The following is a 17,016-nucleotide window of genomic DNA, read 5'->3' as shown; positions in this document are numbered from 1 at the left end:
AGTGGAGTGAGGGTATGTGCTGTGTGGGTGGGAGTGGCTGGGGAGAGGTCAATGGTGGAAAAAGGAGACTTATGTAATACTGTAAACAATAAAGAATTAAAAAAACAAAAGAAAAAAACCTAGTTGTAATGGACCTCATAGACCAGTGGTTCTCAACCTGTGGGTCGCGACCCTTTTGGGGGGGTCGAATGACCCTTTCACAGGGGTTGCCTAAGACCATTGGAAAACACATATATAATTACATATTGTTTTTGTGATTAATCACTATGCTTTAATTATATTCAATTAGTAACAATGAAAATACATCCTGCATATCAGATATTTACATGATGATTCATAACAGTAGCAAAATTACAGTTATGAAGTAGCAACGAAAATAATTTTATGGTTGGGGGTCACCACAACATGAGGAACTGTATTAAAAGGTCGCAGCATTAGGAAGGTTGAGAACCACTGTCATATACTATTACATCCCTTACATCTTCTGTCATTCAGCTTTCCCTTTTTGCAAACAAATATTTTTGAAGTCCAGTTTTTTTTAAATAAAAGGGAAGAAGAAACTAAGGTTGTGGGGGTGAGAGGGTATTAGGGGGTTTGTCCACGGTTACAAAGCTAGTGAAAGAATGAGCCCAGGTTTCCTCACCTCTGAAACCAGAGCTCTTTCTACAAAGTCCATTAATCCTTTAAGGCCCCGAGTATGCTAGCAATACATTAGACAACTTGACTGATGAATACTGTCTGAATACAATAATGATGATAATGGTGACAGTTAACATAAGTTTACTATGTTTTAAACACTTCATATGAATTAACTCATGTTACCTAACAACCACCCTATGAGCTAGAGCCTATTATCAGTCAACCCCACTTTTCCAGATGGAGAAATGCAGCTGAGGGATGTAAGTCACTTGCCCAACCAAAGTCACAAAGCTAGTGAGTGGCAAAGCTCTAACTGGTTCCAGAGCTCTAACACTTTTTTTTAAAATAAAAACTATCATATAATAATAAATTAATTTCTCCATAAATTTTAATTACACTAAATGCAACAGTTATCATTAATTAGCACCTACTAATAATTCACACAACATGAGTATGTTTTGTCTCACAATATCAGTTAAAGGGTTCTACTCTATTAACTGCATCAAAGTAACAGCTTTTGGGTTCAAATACTACAAACTGGAGTATGAGTGGATCTTACACAAACCAGGTTGACTGCTTAATACAATTCCATAAACAAAGATGAGTACTTTAAATATATGTACTTAAAAGTTTGGCTAATATTTTTTCAAACTTGCAGACTTTACCTTGGTGCATAATTAAGCACAAATTAACTTGATAACATGGGTGGATTTATTTCTTGAGATTCGAGTACAAACTTAAAAACAAGAACAGAACTTTTCATCAAGAAGAAACACAAAAATCCAAGTAACAATCCTGCAATCGTGCATTTAAACAGAAAGTACAAATATGAACACATTCTAATTTGTAACTACATTTGAAAATTAAAATATTTTTCTCCAAATCCCAAATATCACACAGTCTTAAACCTGTTTTCATCTCACCTCAAAACATTTGTCCTATGCTATCAAGAAAATATAGATGAGGATTTTTAATCAGTCTTTATGACCAAAGAAATATTACTTTCCTTAACTTCTGACTTTTAAAATCATTCACCCATGTCTCTGTTCTGAAAAGCCATACAATTATATCACCACTTTAGAAAAAAAAAGAATCAATACAATTGTCAAGGAGGCAAGACACTTTCATTAAATTAAAGCAAAGGTCACAAGTGTTCTACTTAGAAATGTACATTAACTGTAGTAAAGTTTTAAAGTACACTTTATTTGAATGGCTGACATGTAAGAATAGTGAATGATTTAAACACGTATAGAAATGTAGGATCAAAATCTTTAGGCTCAAATACTTAAAAAGTCACTATGAATATGGAAAGATTTGTTTACATAAATATGTATATTTCCTAATGAAAAATCAGGGGGTAGTGGCATCTCCCTGGTCCCTTAACAATATTTGGATTTTCGCAAAGAATTAGCAGCACCCAACCTTAAGTGTTAATTATGTATTTCTAAAGGACCTACACAACAGATTAGCTGGCAGTGGTCTAGCTTTCGGGAGATGGAAGTGGGTGGGGGTGCAAATATCTGAATATGCATGCACTTGCACATTTAAAATCACCATTCTGAATGCGGGCGAAAGTCATATATTGAAATGTCTAAGGAAATCATCCTTAAAGGATTAACAGTGGGCCAGGAACAGTAGAAGCTGAATAGTAGTCTACTTGATAATAATGGTTCATCACTCCTCAAAGGCAAGTTGGGAAGAATGAAAATACTCACATATACATAACTGCAGGGAGAACGTGCCTCAAATTTTACACTGCAGAACACTGAACAGAAATCTTTACAAAAACCTTCGTTCTTGATAATAATAACACCAGATGATTTTTTTTCCTTTTTACCACCATATACATAACATTTAAATAGTTTCCTTATAAATATTTTAGAGCAAAAAGAATGTATTTTGTTGCAGTGGTGGCCCACATCTGTACAAAGCAATATAAGCTTTATATATATGTAAAACGATTAAGAAAAAAGTGCAAAGAGTAACAGTATTAAGATTTTTTGCTGTTTACAGTAACTATGGTTCAAGTGTGAATATCTATCAGGGACACATAATCCCTGATTTTAATTAAAGATTCAAAAAGAAGCCCACATGCCAAGTTACTGTACAAATATCAGCTCCTTATTGAGTAACTTCCCTTCTCCCGAATCCAGCATTTTCCAGTTTTAAACTCTTCTCACAAACAGGAAAAAAGTAGTAACAGTGTGTTCTTCCCTTTAACTTCCCCAAACTCATCCAAGTGAATTAATCATTCCATACATTCAAACAAGATATTGGGGAAGTCATAACCCGCTTTGCTAAAATTAAAGCAAAATGAAAGGTTTTCAAAATATGAACTACTGCTCAAGAATACAATCAGAACTGCAAACAGACCTTAAATTACATGTGTAATTTAATATGAGCACATTTTAAAATCAGTCCCTGCTATCAAAGATCAATTCAGAGTCTAAATCCTTTCCCAGGTTTAGTGCTGTGCAAGGGTGATAACTCTATAAACACTTAGGATTTCATCTTTCCTAACAGAGAAAATGCTTCCTATTAAAATTTGAATAACTTCCTATCAGTTTACTCTTGGTCTCAGTCTTCTATTTTGAACAGAGAAAGATAATTTTCACCATTTTTTCAAATGTACTTAAGTAATCTTTAGTCATTCAAATAATTACAGTTACTGATTTTAGACCTCCAAGTTTCAAAAACAGAAGTTCAAGTTCCCTTTAAATATATTACTAGATATTTTTGGTGAGTTTATGTTGTTTTAGTCTTAATTCAGGCACTGTAATTATTCACAATATATAATAATTCTATTCTAACCTATGCAACAATTATGAATCCTAAAATGGTTTGCAAGGTGTTGATTCTCTATGTTATAGTATGATTTAATTTCTCCTTCAGGACAAATGTTTAGAAGAGAATTTAAAAGGCCTGTAGCACTTCTGTTTTGAGTAGTGTTAATACATGTTTTTTGTCATGCTTAATATTTTTAAGCTTCCTCTGAACTAGGAAGACAATAGACATTGGAAGCTGCAACTTTCATCAAACTACATTCTACTACAACTCCAATGGATTTTGTTCAACATTAAATAATTTTCTCGTAAAAACAAGTATCTTAGGCTAATTTTTAAAAACAGAATTTTTACTCTAAAATTAGTAACAACTAAAAGGAAGCAATTTTTCAATTTCAGCTTCACTACGACTATGCAAAACTAAGTTAAAGTTGATTCAACAATTATTTTAATCACGTTTGGGGTTTTTTATTATCACGTCTTTAGAATTATATACTTCACATTCTAACAGATAGTTCAACAAGGCTTAAAAGTCTTAAAAACCACCAGGCCACCTACTGCGCAATCATAAAGAGAACAGCATTTTATTTGCCCCCATACATTCTCTCAATGTCTTTGAGGTAATGGTTCTTCAGTTCTTTCCTTTTCAGTTTGAAAGCATCAGTGACCAAACCAGTTTCAGGGGTCCATGGTTCTGGGCTCAAGCAAACCTTGATTGGAATTTCAAAACGCTCCAACTTCACTGGAATGAGAGGGGGGCAGGTACAGGGGGAGAGGAGTGGGGAAGTGGGAGAAAAACAATTAATAAAACATGAATTTTGCAGGATTTACCTAGATAATGCAGGGGATGAGGCAAGCTTATTTAACCGTGTGTTAGTTAATGATACCACTAGCTTACAATTTCATTTTATGTTTCTCAAAGTATATATAAATTGACAATCTCCCTCTAAGAGTCTTTCTACTTGCCATTCCCTCTGCCTGGGATGGTCTTCCCCATTGCAGATGCACAGCTCATTCCTTACTTCATCCCAGTGTCCACTCAAATGCTACCGCCTCAGAGAAGACTTCCCTGGCCACTCATAACAAAACAGAAGTCCCTTTGTCTCTGACTCCCTATATCTTCTTACAATGTTTTCTTAAAAAACAACAACTGACCACCCGATGTATTATATATTTGTCTCACCTATTATAAAAGCAGAGTATTAATTTTGTTCAGGGCTACATGACAGCCCTCAAAAAATATATCCACATTTATTAATTCATTCTACAGAAAATTAAGTCTCTAGACAACTGTTCTTCATAAGCTTTATTAAACTTTCAAGTCAGAATAAAAAAGGGGATTGTGAATTTCATACTTTTCATTGGTATAAACTGCAGCATATTTATTATTTGAGAGAGACAACTCAACATGTTGAAAGAAATGTAAGAAAATAAGGGCACAAAAGCAATAAATACAGTATTTAATAATTTTAAATTCAATAAATTATATTTCATCATTACTTATTAATACAAGCTCATCCTTAAAATTCTGAAGGCCCACTGACAGTAATATGAATCTACAGATGAGCTGTATTTTATACGCAATTATTTAAAACACCAATTTTGAAAAAGCAAACATCTGCATGTTTAAAAACTACTGCTAATAGCCTAGTGACTTTAGAAACAACTTTGTTTCAGTGACAACTACAAAAGAACTCAATTTCATGGAAGTTTTTGTTCTAATACTAGTATGAGTTTTATGAAAAATTGGTTGAATTAGTTTCTTATTAAAAATGAGAGAAAATTATAAAGCTGAGTGTGAAAAATAATCATTCAAATTACTTAAAACCAACTTTAAAAGAAATGCCTGAATAGGTAGAAAAAGAACAAAAACTTGCTCAAATTAATCATGTCTACCCTGTTGATATATTATAGCCTAGTTACATAGCAGTGCCTGAAATAAGCCCATCTGTTCCCAAGATCACATTTGGATCTCAAGGAAACAAATTCTCAACTATAGATTTGCCTCCAAAATCGTTTCTTTCATATTACTGTCCCTGCTTACACAGGTTCTAACTCAGAAACACTGACCAAATTGGGACAGGGCAGGCACATTACTTCAGTTGCACAAGAGCAAATTTAACACATTTATATAAAAGTTCCTATATTTAATCTTTATTAACTAAAATCCTGTTCAAAGCTTAAAAAAAAAAAAGGCTGCATTAGAGGTTTTGTTTTGGGAACTCCTAAACATTATCTAGTACCACAGGCTATAGGGGGCGGCAAAGAGCAATCACAGTTTCCTATAAACAGGATAAAATGTCAACAAGTAGGCAAGATTAGTGGAAAGAAAAAACAAAAATGATCTTACAATGTGGCATTTTTCTATGAATTACCTAGAACACTACAAAATGTGACCAGCAGGTGGGAGTAAAGAGCAGTTTTTCTACCCACTGGTAGTTGAAAAATCACCTCAAAACAATTCCATACTTTGTGTTATGATACTACATATATTTCACTTATATTTAAAACATGAAAACAACTGCTATGAAATATGTATAAGTTCAGACAGATATAGATGGATACAGTCAAGATTATTTTATACATTTTGGTTTGTCTTAAAATTATAATTTCAAACAAAAGGTTGACAAGAGAAATCTTTGTGGCACAGAAAAGCTTATGTGTTCAGCTCATGTTTAGTTCATTACCAAATCATGAGTTGTTCAATTTCATTCCTCATTCCAGCACAGAAATGTTATGGGGGCCTATCAGGTCCTAGAATTTTATTCCATTTTCCACCTGATTGTGATACAGCTTGACTTTCCCAATTATTGTTTTTCACAGTTACATGACAAATTATTCAAGTCACATTCTACTCCATGAGTACATTCAGAGAGTGACTAACAGCTTATAGGCTGAAATACTTTTTGAAATACTACATTTAAAGGGGGAAAATCTGGATTTATATCAATAAAAATCCTGGTAGCATGGTGATATTAAAAGTGTGCTATATCAATAATACCATAATTAACAAAACCATCATTAAGAAAGAGAAACATTAATTCACTATCTTTATGGTAATAATAGGCAACTGTTACTTAAATAACTTTATAGTGCCCAGAGTTAACTATAAGAATGTTTTTCTTAAGGAAATACAGTTTTTCAACTTTAACTTTCTAGCTAACATTACTACCTATATTTCAAAACCAAAATGGAACCTAAGTAGTTAATTTAAAAAATAAATAATAGTAGTGTGATTAGGAAAATATGTGTGATTGTGCATCTATGACAAGAGTATAAACTAGCCCAGTTTTTCTGGAGAAAGAGGAGTTATTTGGCAACATAGAAAAAACCTTTAAAATATATATTTTCTTTGACTCAAAAATTACATTGTTAGAGATTCATACTAAGAAAATCATTACATAAGAAAATAACTGAGTATACAAGATATGTGTTATATTTGTTCATAGTTGGAGGAAAAAAGAAGTCATCTTAAAAGTCAAACAACAGAACTTAAGTGGATACACTTATACTATAATACTATTTAGTTATTAAAAATTATAATGTAATTCTATATCTACTGACATAAAAATACTGATCATGTTCATAGGTGATTATATACCAGAATGCAATGTCACCACCCAAAGATAACTACTATCAAGTGATTTTTACTTCCTCCTTTATATTTTTCTATATTGTCCAATATGTATAATGAATACAGATAACCTACAATCAGAAAAATAATACTTTTATCTTTTAAGAGGAAAAGCAACAGGTGAAAACTAGGTTAACAGCATCCAATTAAAAATGAAGGTGACATATTTCATCTCTACTCCCCCTATGAAATAATTTAAACAGTTTAAAATAATTTTTAAAACTAAAAAGGCATTAACCACAGGAAAAAATAATCTGAAACGAAAGAAAGAGAACACTGGGAGAGAGAGTTCAATGAAATTTTAGAAGACCAAAAGCAATGTACTAACAGTCACTGTTTGGGAGCCAAGAGAACTGCCAACAAGAAGCCCGTAAGAAGCAAACCAATCTCCTGAGATGGTGTCTCTGAAGACAGATGAGCAATACACTGTTCACAGGACAGTTCTCCTTCATCCTGCTATTTCCCAACCAAGCTGGAGACAGGTTTACTTTTTGGAATAACTGAACTAGAGACTGAACTCAAGGACAATAGGGAGAGGGAATAAAGCTGGAAACAGAAGGTTTCAATGAGGTTAAGACTCACTCACTCCACTCCCAGCCTTTTTCCAATTTCCTCTTTTAGTCAGGCTAACAACCCCAGGCAAGAAACTGAAGAAGTAATCTTTGGAGAAATAGATCAATGACTCAAGACACTAACATTTGAATAACTTTCCAGTGAGCCCAGTTAAATTTACAAACAGGTTTTCAATACTTCATTTTCAAATGTGACTGGACAGACAAGAGTCAGCAGATATATGAGAGGCCATGACCAAAGTAAACAGACAGTGGAACTTGGAGGAAACAGCCAATAACAGAAGATAAGTTCATAAAAGGAATCCCTTTAATATCCTCAGAAGAATAAGAGAGGACATATTAACTGCATATATGAAAGAACAACAGGATGCTATTGAAAGAACACTGAGAAAGTAGGAAAGAGCTCTGGAAAATAAAATTCTGATACTGGAAATTCAAAAGATAGAAGATGATAAAGTTAAGGACACTGCCAGAATATAAATAAAATTGATGCAGAAAACAAAAGAAGAAAATTAGAGGATTAAAGCAGGGGATCCAATCTCCATATAAATAGTCCCAGATAAAAACACAAACACAGAATTTGGAGGGAAAAACTGAAAGAAGAACAAACAAACAAAACATAATATACAGATATTTCTCAGAACTAAAGGGCCGAGACCTCTAGATTCAAAGTGCCCACAACAAGTAGGATACACAATGATAAATAATAAAAGATCCACACAAGGTCACATCATTATGAACTATCAGAACAAAGGTGGACCATTCCAAACACAGAGTAGATGATTACTTAGCAAGGATGTTGCAACATGCAATAAATAAGTAGATAGGTTATTCTACTATATAACATTTAAGAATCCTTCCAACATGAAAATTCATTATATGTATTTAAGGAGCCGTTTTCTAAACCCATGTATTTTATTATAAAAATAAAACAAACAGGCATCTTGAAGAACCTATTCAAGATACCATTAAATGACTTTAAGGGATTTAAAGTCAAGCAATTTCTTACTTACTGGCATTTGCAGCTTCTCTAATTTCTTTCAGTATTTCAGCTTCCATGGCAGGGTTATTGCAGATATCAACCCAAGTGCCTTCCACTCCTTTCTGTTGTGCCAAAAGTGTCAACCTTTTCTGATTAGGAACCACAAAACTAATCACATAGGACTGGTCACTAAAAATATATAATATAAAAACAAATTAGAAATTAAAACACTGAGAGCAAGTAAAGTTTTCAATGAAATAATACATTACAATATAATTTCAAATGCATACTTCTTTTTGTTACAGTTTCATTAAGAGTAAAGCCATAGTACTGGCATAAAGACAGACAATATAAACCAATGAAACAGAATAGAGAGCCCAGAGATAAACCCTTGTATATATGGCAGAATGATCTTCAACAAGGGTCCCATGATCACTCAATGGGTAAAGGACAGTCTCTTCATCAATGGTGTTAAGAGAACTAGACATCCACATGGAAATGAATGAAATTGGACCTTTACCTTATACCGTATACAAAGATTAACTGAAGACCTAAACATGTAAGAGCTAAAATTATAAACACCTAGAAGAAAATATAGGGAGAAAGCTTCATGACATTGGACTTCACAATGCTTTCTTGGCCATGACACCAAAAGCACAGGCAATAAAAAAAATAGACAAATGAGAATTCAACAAAAAATTTTAAAAATTCTGTGTGTCCATAACCCAACTTTGTACATTCATTCCACTGCTTATAATTAAATCTGCGGTATTGCATCCTAAAAAAAATAAAAAAAAATTCTGTGTGTCAAAATATAGTCAATATAGTGTGAAAAGGCCATCTATGGCATTGAAGAAAATATTTGTGAATCATGTAGTTGATAAGCAGTTAATATCTAGAATATATAAAAACCACCTATAACTCAATAATAACAATAAAAAATAACCCAATTAAAAACGGGCAAAGACCTAAAACCATAAAATTCTTAGAAGAAAACATAGGGAATAAGCTCCTTGATATTGGTTTTGACAATGACTTTTTGGATTTGACAGAAAAAGCAAAGGCAACAAAAGCAAAAATAAACAAATGGGACTACATCAAACAAAAAAGCTTCTGCAGAGCAAAGGAAATCATGAACAAAATGAAAAGACAACCTATGGAATAGGAGAAAATATTTGAAAATCATATCTATCTGATAAGGAATTAATATACAAATTATAAATAACTCATAAAACACAATAGCTAAAAATAAATAAATAAATAAAGCACAATCTGATTTTTAAAAGGGCAGAGGAACTGAATAAACATTTTCCCAAAGAAGACATACAAATGGGCAACAGGCAAATGAAAAGTTACTCAATATCTCTAATCATCAGAGAAAGAAATGCAAATCAAAACCACAATGAGATATTACTTTATACCTGTTAGAATAGCTATTATCAAAAAGACAAGAGAATAATTAAAAAACAAACAAACCATAAGACAAGAGATAACAAATGCTGACTAGAATGTGGAGAAAAGGGAACCCTCATACACTGTTGGTTTGTATATAAATTGGTTCAGTTACTCTGGAAAACAGTATGAAGGTGCCTCAAACATTTTAAAACAGAATATGAACCAGCAATTCGACTCCTCAGTATAAATCCAAAGGAAATGAAAACAGGGTATCGAAGATATAATATCTGCATTCCCATGTTCCCATGTCCTTTGCAGCATTAGTCACAATAGCCAAAATATAGAAAAAAAATCAAGGTATCTATCAACGAAAGAATGGATAAAGATGTGATATATATGCACATACATATATACATACATACATACATGCATACAAAATAAAATATTATCCAGCTATGTGGAATCTTTTTCTATGTATAAAGTCAAATTCATAGAAACAGAGAGTAGAAAAGTGATTGCCAAGGGCTAGGTTTGGAAGAAACAGGGAGAGGTTGGTAAAAGGATACATACTTTCAACTATAAGATGAATAAGCCTGAGGATCTAATGTAAATCATGGTGACTGTGTTTGGTAACACTGTATTGTATAATTGAAAATAAGAGAACAAAATTTTAATGGACAAAGGACTTGACTAGACATTTCTCTAGAGGTAATATACAAATGGGCCAACAAGCGTATGAAAAGATGCTCAACATCACCAATCCTTAAGGAGAGATAGTCCCTCTCACCCATTATTATGAGTACTATAAAAAATAGATACAAGTGTTGGTGAAGATATGAAGAAATGGGAACCCTTGTGTATTACAGGTGGAAAAGTAAAAATGGCGCCGCTGCTATGGAAAACAGTATGGGAGTGCCTCAAAACATAGAAGTAGAACTACCACAGGAACCGTTAATCCCACATCTGGGTATATATTGGAAAGTATTAAAAGCAGGAACTTGCAGAGATATTTGCATATCCCTGTTCATAGCAGTATATTCACAATAGTCAAGAGGTAGAAGCATACCAAGAGGTCCATTGATGGATGAATGGCTAAACAAAATGTGGTCTCTATAAATACAATGTTATATAATTTAACCTTAAAAGGGAAGGAAATTCTGACACATACTACAATATAGAAAAATCTTGAAGACATTATGCTAAGCAAAAGAGGCCAATACTGTATGATTCTATTTATATGTGGTATCTAGAATAGTCAAATTAAAAGCAAACAAACAAACAAAAACCCCCCACAAAAAAACAGAAAGTAGAATGGTAGTGGCCAGGAACTGAGGGGGAGAGGAAAATGGGGATTGTTTAATTGATATAAAGTTAGATTTCCAAGATGAAAAGATCTGCAAAATATACTTAACATTGGTGAACAATACACTTAGTAAATGGTTAAGATACTACATTTTGTCTTGTGTTTTTTAGAAATTTTAAAGGAATTAGTAAAGCCCATAAAAATAAAACATTAAAATATAAAGAAAATGGTTTAATCTCTCAGGTTTTTATTTAGAAAATTTGTATTAGCTGTGTTATCTTCTTGGAAAAATTACTTATGCTAAGTTTCAGTTATTAGGAAAATTAAATGAGTTTTGTGGCATAGTATTTTGCAAGACATAGTAGGGGTTTAATAAATAGTTAAAATGTCTGGATTATCCCAAATAATCTTGAATTCAAGAACGTTCAGAAATATATAGCATTCCCCAACTCTGATGAAAGTTTAATGTGTCCCTCATTATTATTACACATAATCAAACTTTTTCCAATTATCCTTTTACTGTAAGTATATGAAACTAACATAACTTTTACAATTACCTTTTGGCAAAAGCACAGATGTTGTCAATAAGTGGACAGTTTTTTAATGCAGCTTCTACTTTCCCAAGAGATACATATTCTCCTGCTTGTAACTTCACCAGATCTTTCTTACGATCTGTAAGTCATAAAGAATGTTAAGTTATCCATAGTCCATTTTATTAAGGTCTGTACAATTAATGATTTTTTAAAATCTCATTGCTTAATCTTTATTTATAAAGATACTTCTAAAATCTTATTATACATGTCAGTTAAGAAAATGCCTAGGTTGCCCTAGCCTGTTTGGCTCAGTGTATAGAGCGTTGGCCTATGGACTGGAGGGTCTTGTGTTAAATTCCAGTCAAGGACACATGCCTGGGTTGCGGGCTCGATTCCCACTGGAGGGCGTGCAGGAGGCAGCTGACCAATCATTCTCTCTCATCATTGGTGTTTCAATATCTCTATTTCTACCTTCCTCTCTGAAATCAATAAAAATATATTTTAAAAAAAGAAGATGCCTAGGTAAAATAAAGAAGTACCAGCTAAAACTGCATACACTATACTGAAAGCTTTAATATCTTATAATCTTAAACATTATAACAAAGTTAATAGAAAAAACAGGACTTTGCATCACTAGTCTTGAATGGTAGCTCTGCCAGTTACTAGTTATATGATCCTGGGCATGTCAGTAGACCTTCCCAATCCTCAATGTTATCAGGGATAACGACACCTACCTCTTAGAGGCATGCAGTATAATAAATGGCATACAGAACATGGTCAATATATATTAATTACCCATTGTTCCCTATGTGACATTATCTTGTTAAAATGGTAGTGCTCTAAGGATGTCCGACACAGGATGGCACAGCATGAACAAACATTAACTTGCCTTATGACCTTCATGTGAGTGTTGGCTTGCCTACCCATTGCCTGGGAACCCACTCTACATGCCAAAAGAAACATTTGATTCCAGTGCAATTAAGGATCAAGAAAAACGTGGGGTGTATTGATTCTAGATTGAGCCATATTTCTTAGAAATTTCCCCAACAGACCAAACTTCTGGATAAAAAGTCAAATTTCCCTAAAAAATATTAACTATACTCATGTCAGATAAGGTTCCAGAGACAGATTTAAATGGATTACTAGAAATATGACTGAGGAAATTTTATGGCTTTAAAAGGACCAGACCAGAATCCTTACCAGCCAGTCAATTTTTTATTTATTTTTCCTAATTAAAGTGAATAGCGTCTGGCCAGTGTTACTCAGTGGTTGAGCGTCAACACATGAACCAAGAGGTCACTGATTTGATTCCTGGTCAGGGCACATACCCAGGTTGCTGGTTCAATACCCAGTAGGGGGCGTGCAGGAGGCAGCCTATCAATGTTTCTCTCTCATCCACGTTTTTCTCTCTCCCTCTCCCTTCCTCTCTTTCTAAAATCAATACAAAATATATTTTAAAAATAAATTAAGTGAATAGCATAGGGTCATTTGGCATAGATTTCTGAACTTATAAGTCTATTTCAGTAGGCTCAAAAACGACAATGCAAAACCAACTGACATTCTCAAAAGAACAGATTAATGCTTAGGATTGACATAATTTCCGAAGGTTCAGGGCTAGCTAGTGCCATATAAATGGCGACTAGGGAAACTGGGCCCAGAATGCCTCTTGGGTGAGGAATGAATAGAATAGGGTATGTTACAGTAGATGGTTAGAGAGAACCATATGCCATTGACCAAAAAACAAAAAACAAACAAACAAAAAAACCTCTTCTGAGCAACTTTTGTTTTCTTATTATCCATCTGCTATTTTCCTGCCCATCCTCCCCATCTCAAATGCTGCTGCTGCTGTTGCTACCATTTACTTGATACAGGCACTGCCCTGCTCTAGATATTTGACATATATAAACTCATTTAATTCTAATAAAAGCCATACCAGGTCAATATGCTGTGTCTGTAAAATATCCCTATTTTACAGATGGAGAAGCACAGACATAAGTTAAATAACTTTCCCAAAGTTTAAACCAATGGAACCATCAACACTATCAATGACTTGACCAATATTATCTTTCATATATGCTGAAGTTGCAAAACCTAAAGAAAACCACAAACAAGGAAATATACTGACCGATAATCTGCAAACATCCATCAGGATGGAATTCTCCAATATCACCAGTACAAAACCACCTTTGGCCATTCTCATCCACAGAATAATCCTCTGCCGTCTTCTCTTCGTTTTTAAAATATCCCATAGAGATATTTTGTCCACCAATTACGATTTCACCTCTGGGGTTTGGCTTGTCATGAATTGTATAACCACCTGGAAATCATTGAAGCAAATTAGTTATTGTTCTAAAACAAAATGTACTTGCATTACTTTTTTAAATCTTTATTGTTGAAAGTATTACATATGTCTTCCTGCCCCCTCATTGACTTCTTCTAGCATTAATTCTTTTTCTTTCTTCCCGACTCCCCCACTCATGCCCTCACCCCCCTGGTGTCTGTGTCCATTGTTTAGGCTTATATGAATGTATACAAGTCCTTTGCCTGATCTAGCATTAATTCTTAAAGCTCCTTTGAAAATATTTTCCTGTTGATCAAATTGTACATCACTTTATTGGAGAATATCAGTTTGTATTTATTCAGATTTACATGACGACAATGGGTGACTGTGATAATCACCAGCCACCACCCACCCTAAACTTTCCCATGACCATAATATTTCACACTTAGAATATCATTAAAGTTTAGGGTTCATAGAGCTCTCTTTGTTAAGATAAAATTGTTCCCAAGAAGGGTAACACTGGAAGCTGTTATAAGTAAATTAATAATCTGTTTATAGCAATGCATTTCGAATTTTTCCTAAGGAGATTTTAATCAAAGGGAGCAGGTAGTAAATGCCTACAAAGGCAACAACACTAAATGAGAAAGGGAGGCTATGGGAAACAGGAGATAAATTTTATTTTCTTTTTAAAAATATATTTTTATTGATTTCAGAGAGGAAGGGAGAGGGTGAGAGAAATAGAAACATCAACGATGAGAGAGAATCATTGATTGGCTGCTTCCTGCATGCCTCCCACAACCCGGGCATGTAGCCTTGCCTGAAATCCAACCTTGGACCCTTCAGTCCACAGGCCAACGCTCTATCCACTGAGCCAAACCAGCTAGGGCGAAATTTTATTTTATTAATTTTTCCCATGACCAGTCATGACTTTAAAAATTAAAACACCAAATTAATTGACAAATAATCATTAAAATAGTTAATCAGTATTCATTATCTGTTTATTACTGAATAAGGCTTACTTCAAGGAAAATATATAAAAATCTGACTTATAAACTGACATGCTAATTAGACTTTATGTCATCAGAGGATTAAAAGCAGTATTCCCTTCAGCTGTTAGATGCTCTTTAAATAGAAAACTATTCAATATTTCAAGAAGATGAACCCCATTATATGTAGGATCTTATTAGCATTAAGATCATGCCTATTATATAAAGCAAAATTTCCTTCATAGCAAGGAAAACTCCAAATAAATACATATCCAAAAATGGACCCACTCCCCAAAACTGACATTGCAGCACAATACTAGGAAATCAGAAAATAAAAATTAAAGGCAAAAAATCTCCTTATTGAGTTTTACTATATACTTTGTTTCTCTGATTACACTGTCTAATGAATAACCCATCTCATAAAACGATTTTGAAGCTGGTGCTCAATACACAAGGATACATACAGTAGGTTTATAGTTGTGAGTATGTGAAACAGAGTTTATTCTTGTATGATTTGTATTACAATTGTAAACCTACTTTTTGCCCACCCTATACTATCTGCATTTTCTTCAGATTTTCATTCAAAAATTGGACAGGCATTATTATGGGAGAAAGGACTTATTCCCAGGATATAAAATGCTTGGGAATGAAATTGGCTCTTCAATATAGTATTTTTTAAAAAACGGTTATTTTCTCATAAAGCACCAAAAATAATGCACATAATAAGAAAGCCACATAGCAGAAACACTGCTAGAAACTTTAGATTTATGGCAGATAAAGCCTATTCATTTTCTTGGGTTTGAACAACCTAAGGGATGTCCTCTAAAGTAACCAATCCTTTACATTCTCAGTTTGTGGTTCCATCTCAAGCTGTATATTCTCTTTTAAAATCTTAAGCATTTTAATTATTCTTCCGTTATCTGGCAAGGCTAGGTTGTTCATTATTTGTTAATTTTGCAGTTTAGATATATGTTTAGTATTTTTTTAAACAATTTCATCATAGGAAGACACAAAGTGTTTTCCTTTTGTTGTCAACTGATTTGTAAAAACGATTACCACTAATGTCTGTAAGTGCAGGTTTCCTTTAAGTGTGCTTGCTTTTGCAGTTACGTACAAAAATTCAACTATACAAATAGTTGGATTATTGAGTCTCAACTATAAAAATGTTTGCTGGGATGAGGACCTAAGAAGCTGTGTGTGTGCGCACGCGCACGTGTGTGTGATTAGTCACTCAATCTTCTGAAAATGATACACATCTTCCCCTAACCGAGGACTGCTCCACTAAGAATTTTTCCCCTTTACCATCAACTATTCCCAAATTCTGAATCATCATGGCTAGATTTGAGAGATTTTCTTTTCCTCTTGGCAACCTACAGATGTTACTGAGAAAAACGAAAGCAAAGGAAATAAGCCACAACAGACTACCTAACACTTAAAAGAAATGGAAGTCATTAGGCTCACAGTGGTTTGTAGCATAATTAGAATCACTAGCACTTATAAAATTCTTACCTTCCTGCCAGTCTTTCAGCTTAATTTCACAGCAAATAAGAGGGGCTCCAACTCTGCCAGTAGTATAGTCGGTAACTATGAGGGGGGAAGCAACAAAGATATTAGTATACCACAGTCCATGCTCGCACCAATGTGGTAACAGGAATATTAGAGCTATAGCCAGATTCTGCAAGATGACAAAAGAAGAGAACAGAGTACCAACTGTGATCATTTTTCAATATGTCAACTTCATTTCAATAGTGCAATCGATTCCAATGTTGTTACATCGTTTTTTAGTCTCATGACTACATTTCAGATAATTAAGTACAAAAATCTGTTAAAGGAGGAAAGCTGGCTCCACCATTATCTATGTGGATTCTGATAAGACAGATTTTGATTGGAATTTCTTTTCTACCATTC

At 33.7% G+C, this 17,016-nt stretch overlaps 1 protein-coding gene across 6 annotated transcripts in view; it reads right to left on the bottom strand.

Moving 5' to 3' along the window:
* Positions 1-1,332: 1,332 nt before the first annotated feature.
* ACSL4 (acyl-CoA synthetase long-chain family member 4) overlaps positions 1,333-17,016 on the bottom strand; it is an 87,381-nt gene continuing 71,697 nt past the window's right edge. For all 6 annotated transcript variants that reach the window (XM_006771354.2, XM_006771356.2, XM_006771357.2 and 3 more), the window contains exons 12-16: positions 16,618-16,692; positions 13,967-14,158; positions 11,866-11,980; positions 8,642-8,799; positions 1,333-4,164 (exon numbers count right to left, since the gene is read on the bottom strand). In XM_006771354.2, the coding sequence (XP_006771417.1) occupies positions 4,007-4,164; positions 8,642-8,799; positions 11,866-11,980; positions 13,967-14,158; positions 16,618-16,692 (698 nt within the window). In that variant the 3' untranslated portion in view covers positions 1,333-4,006. The remainder of the gene's footprint in view (positions 4,165-8,641; positions 8,800-11,865; positions 11,981-13,966; positions 14,159-16,617; positions 16,693-17,016) is intronic.

This window comes from Myotis davidii, unplaced genomic scaffold, assembly GCF_000327345.1.
Source record: "Myotis davidii unplaced genomic scaffold, ASM32734v1 scaffold85, whole genome shotgun sequence".
NCBI classification, from domain to species: Eukaryota; Metazoa; Chordata; class Mammalia; order Chiroptera; family Vespertilionidae; genus Myotis; species Myotis davidii.
Note: the sequence above shows the minus strand (reverse complement) of the source record. Positions and strands in the feature narration are given on the sequence as shown.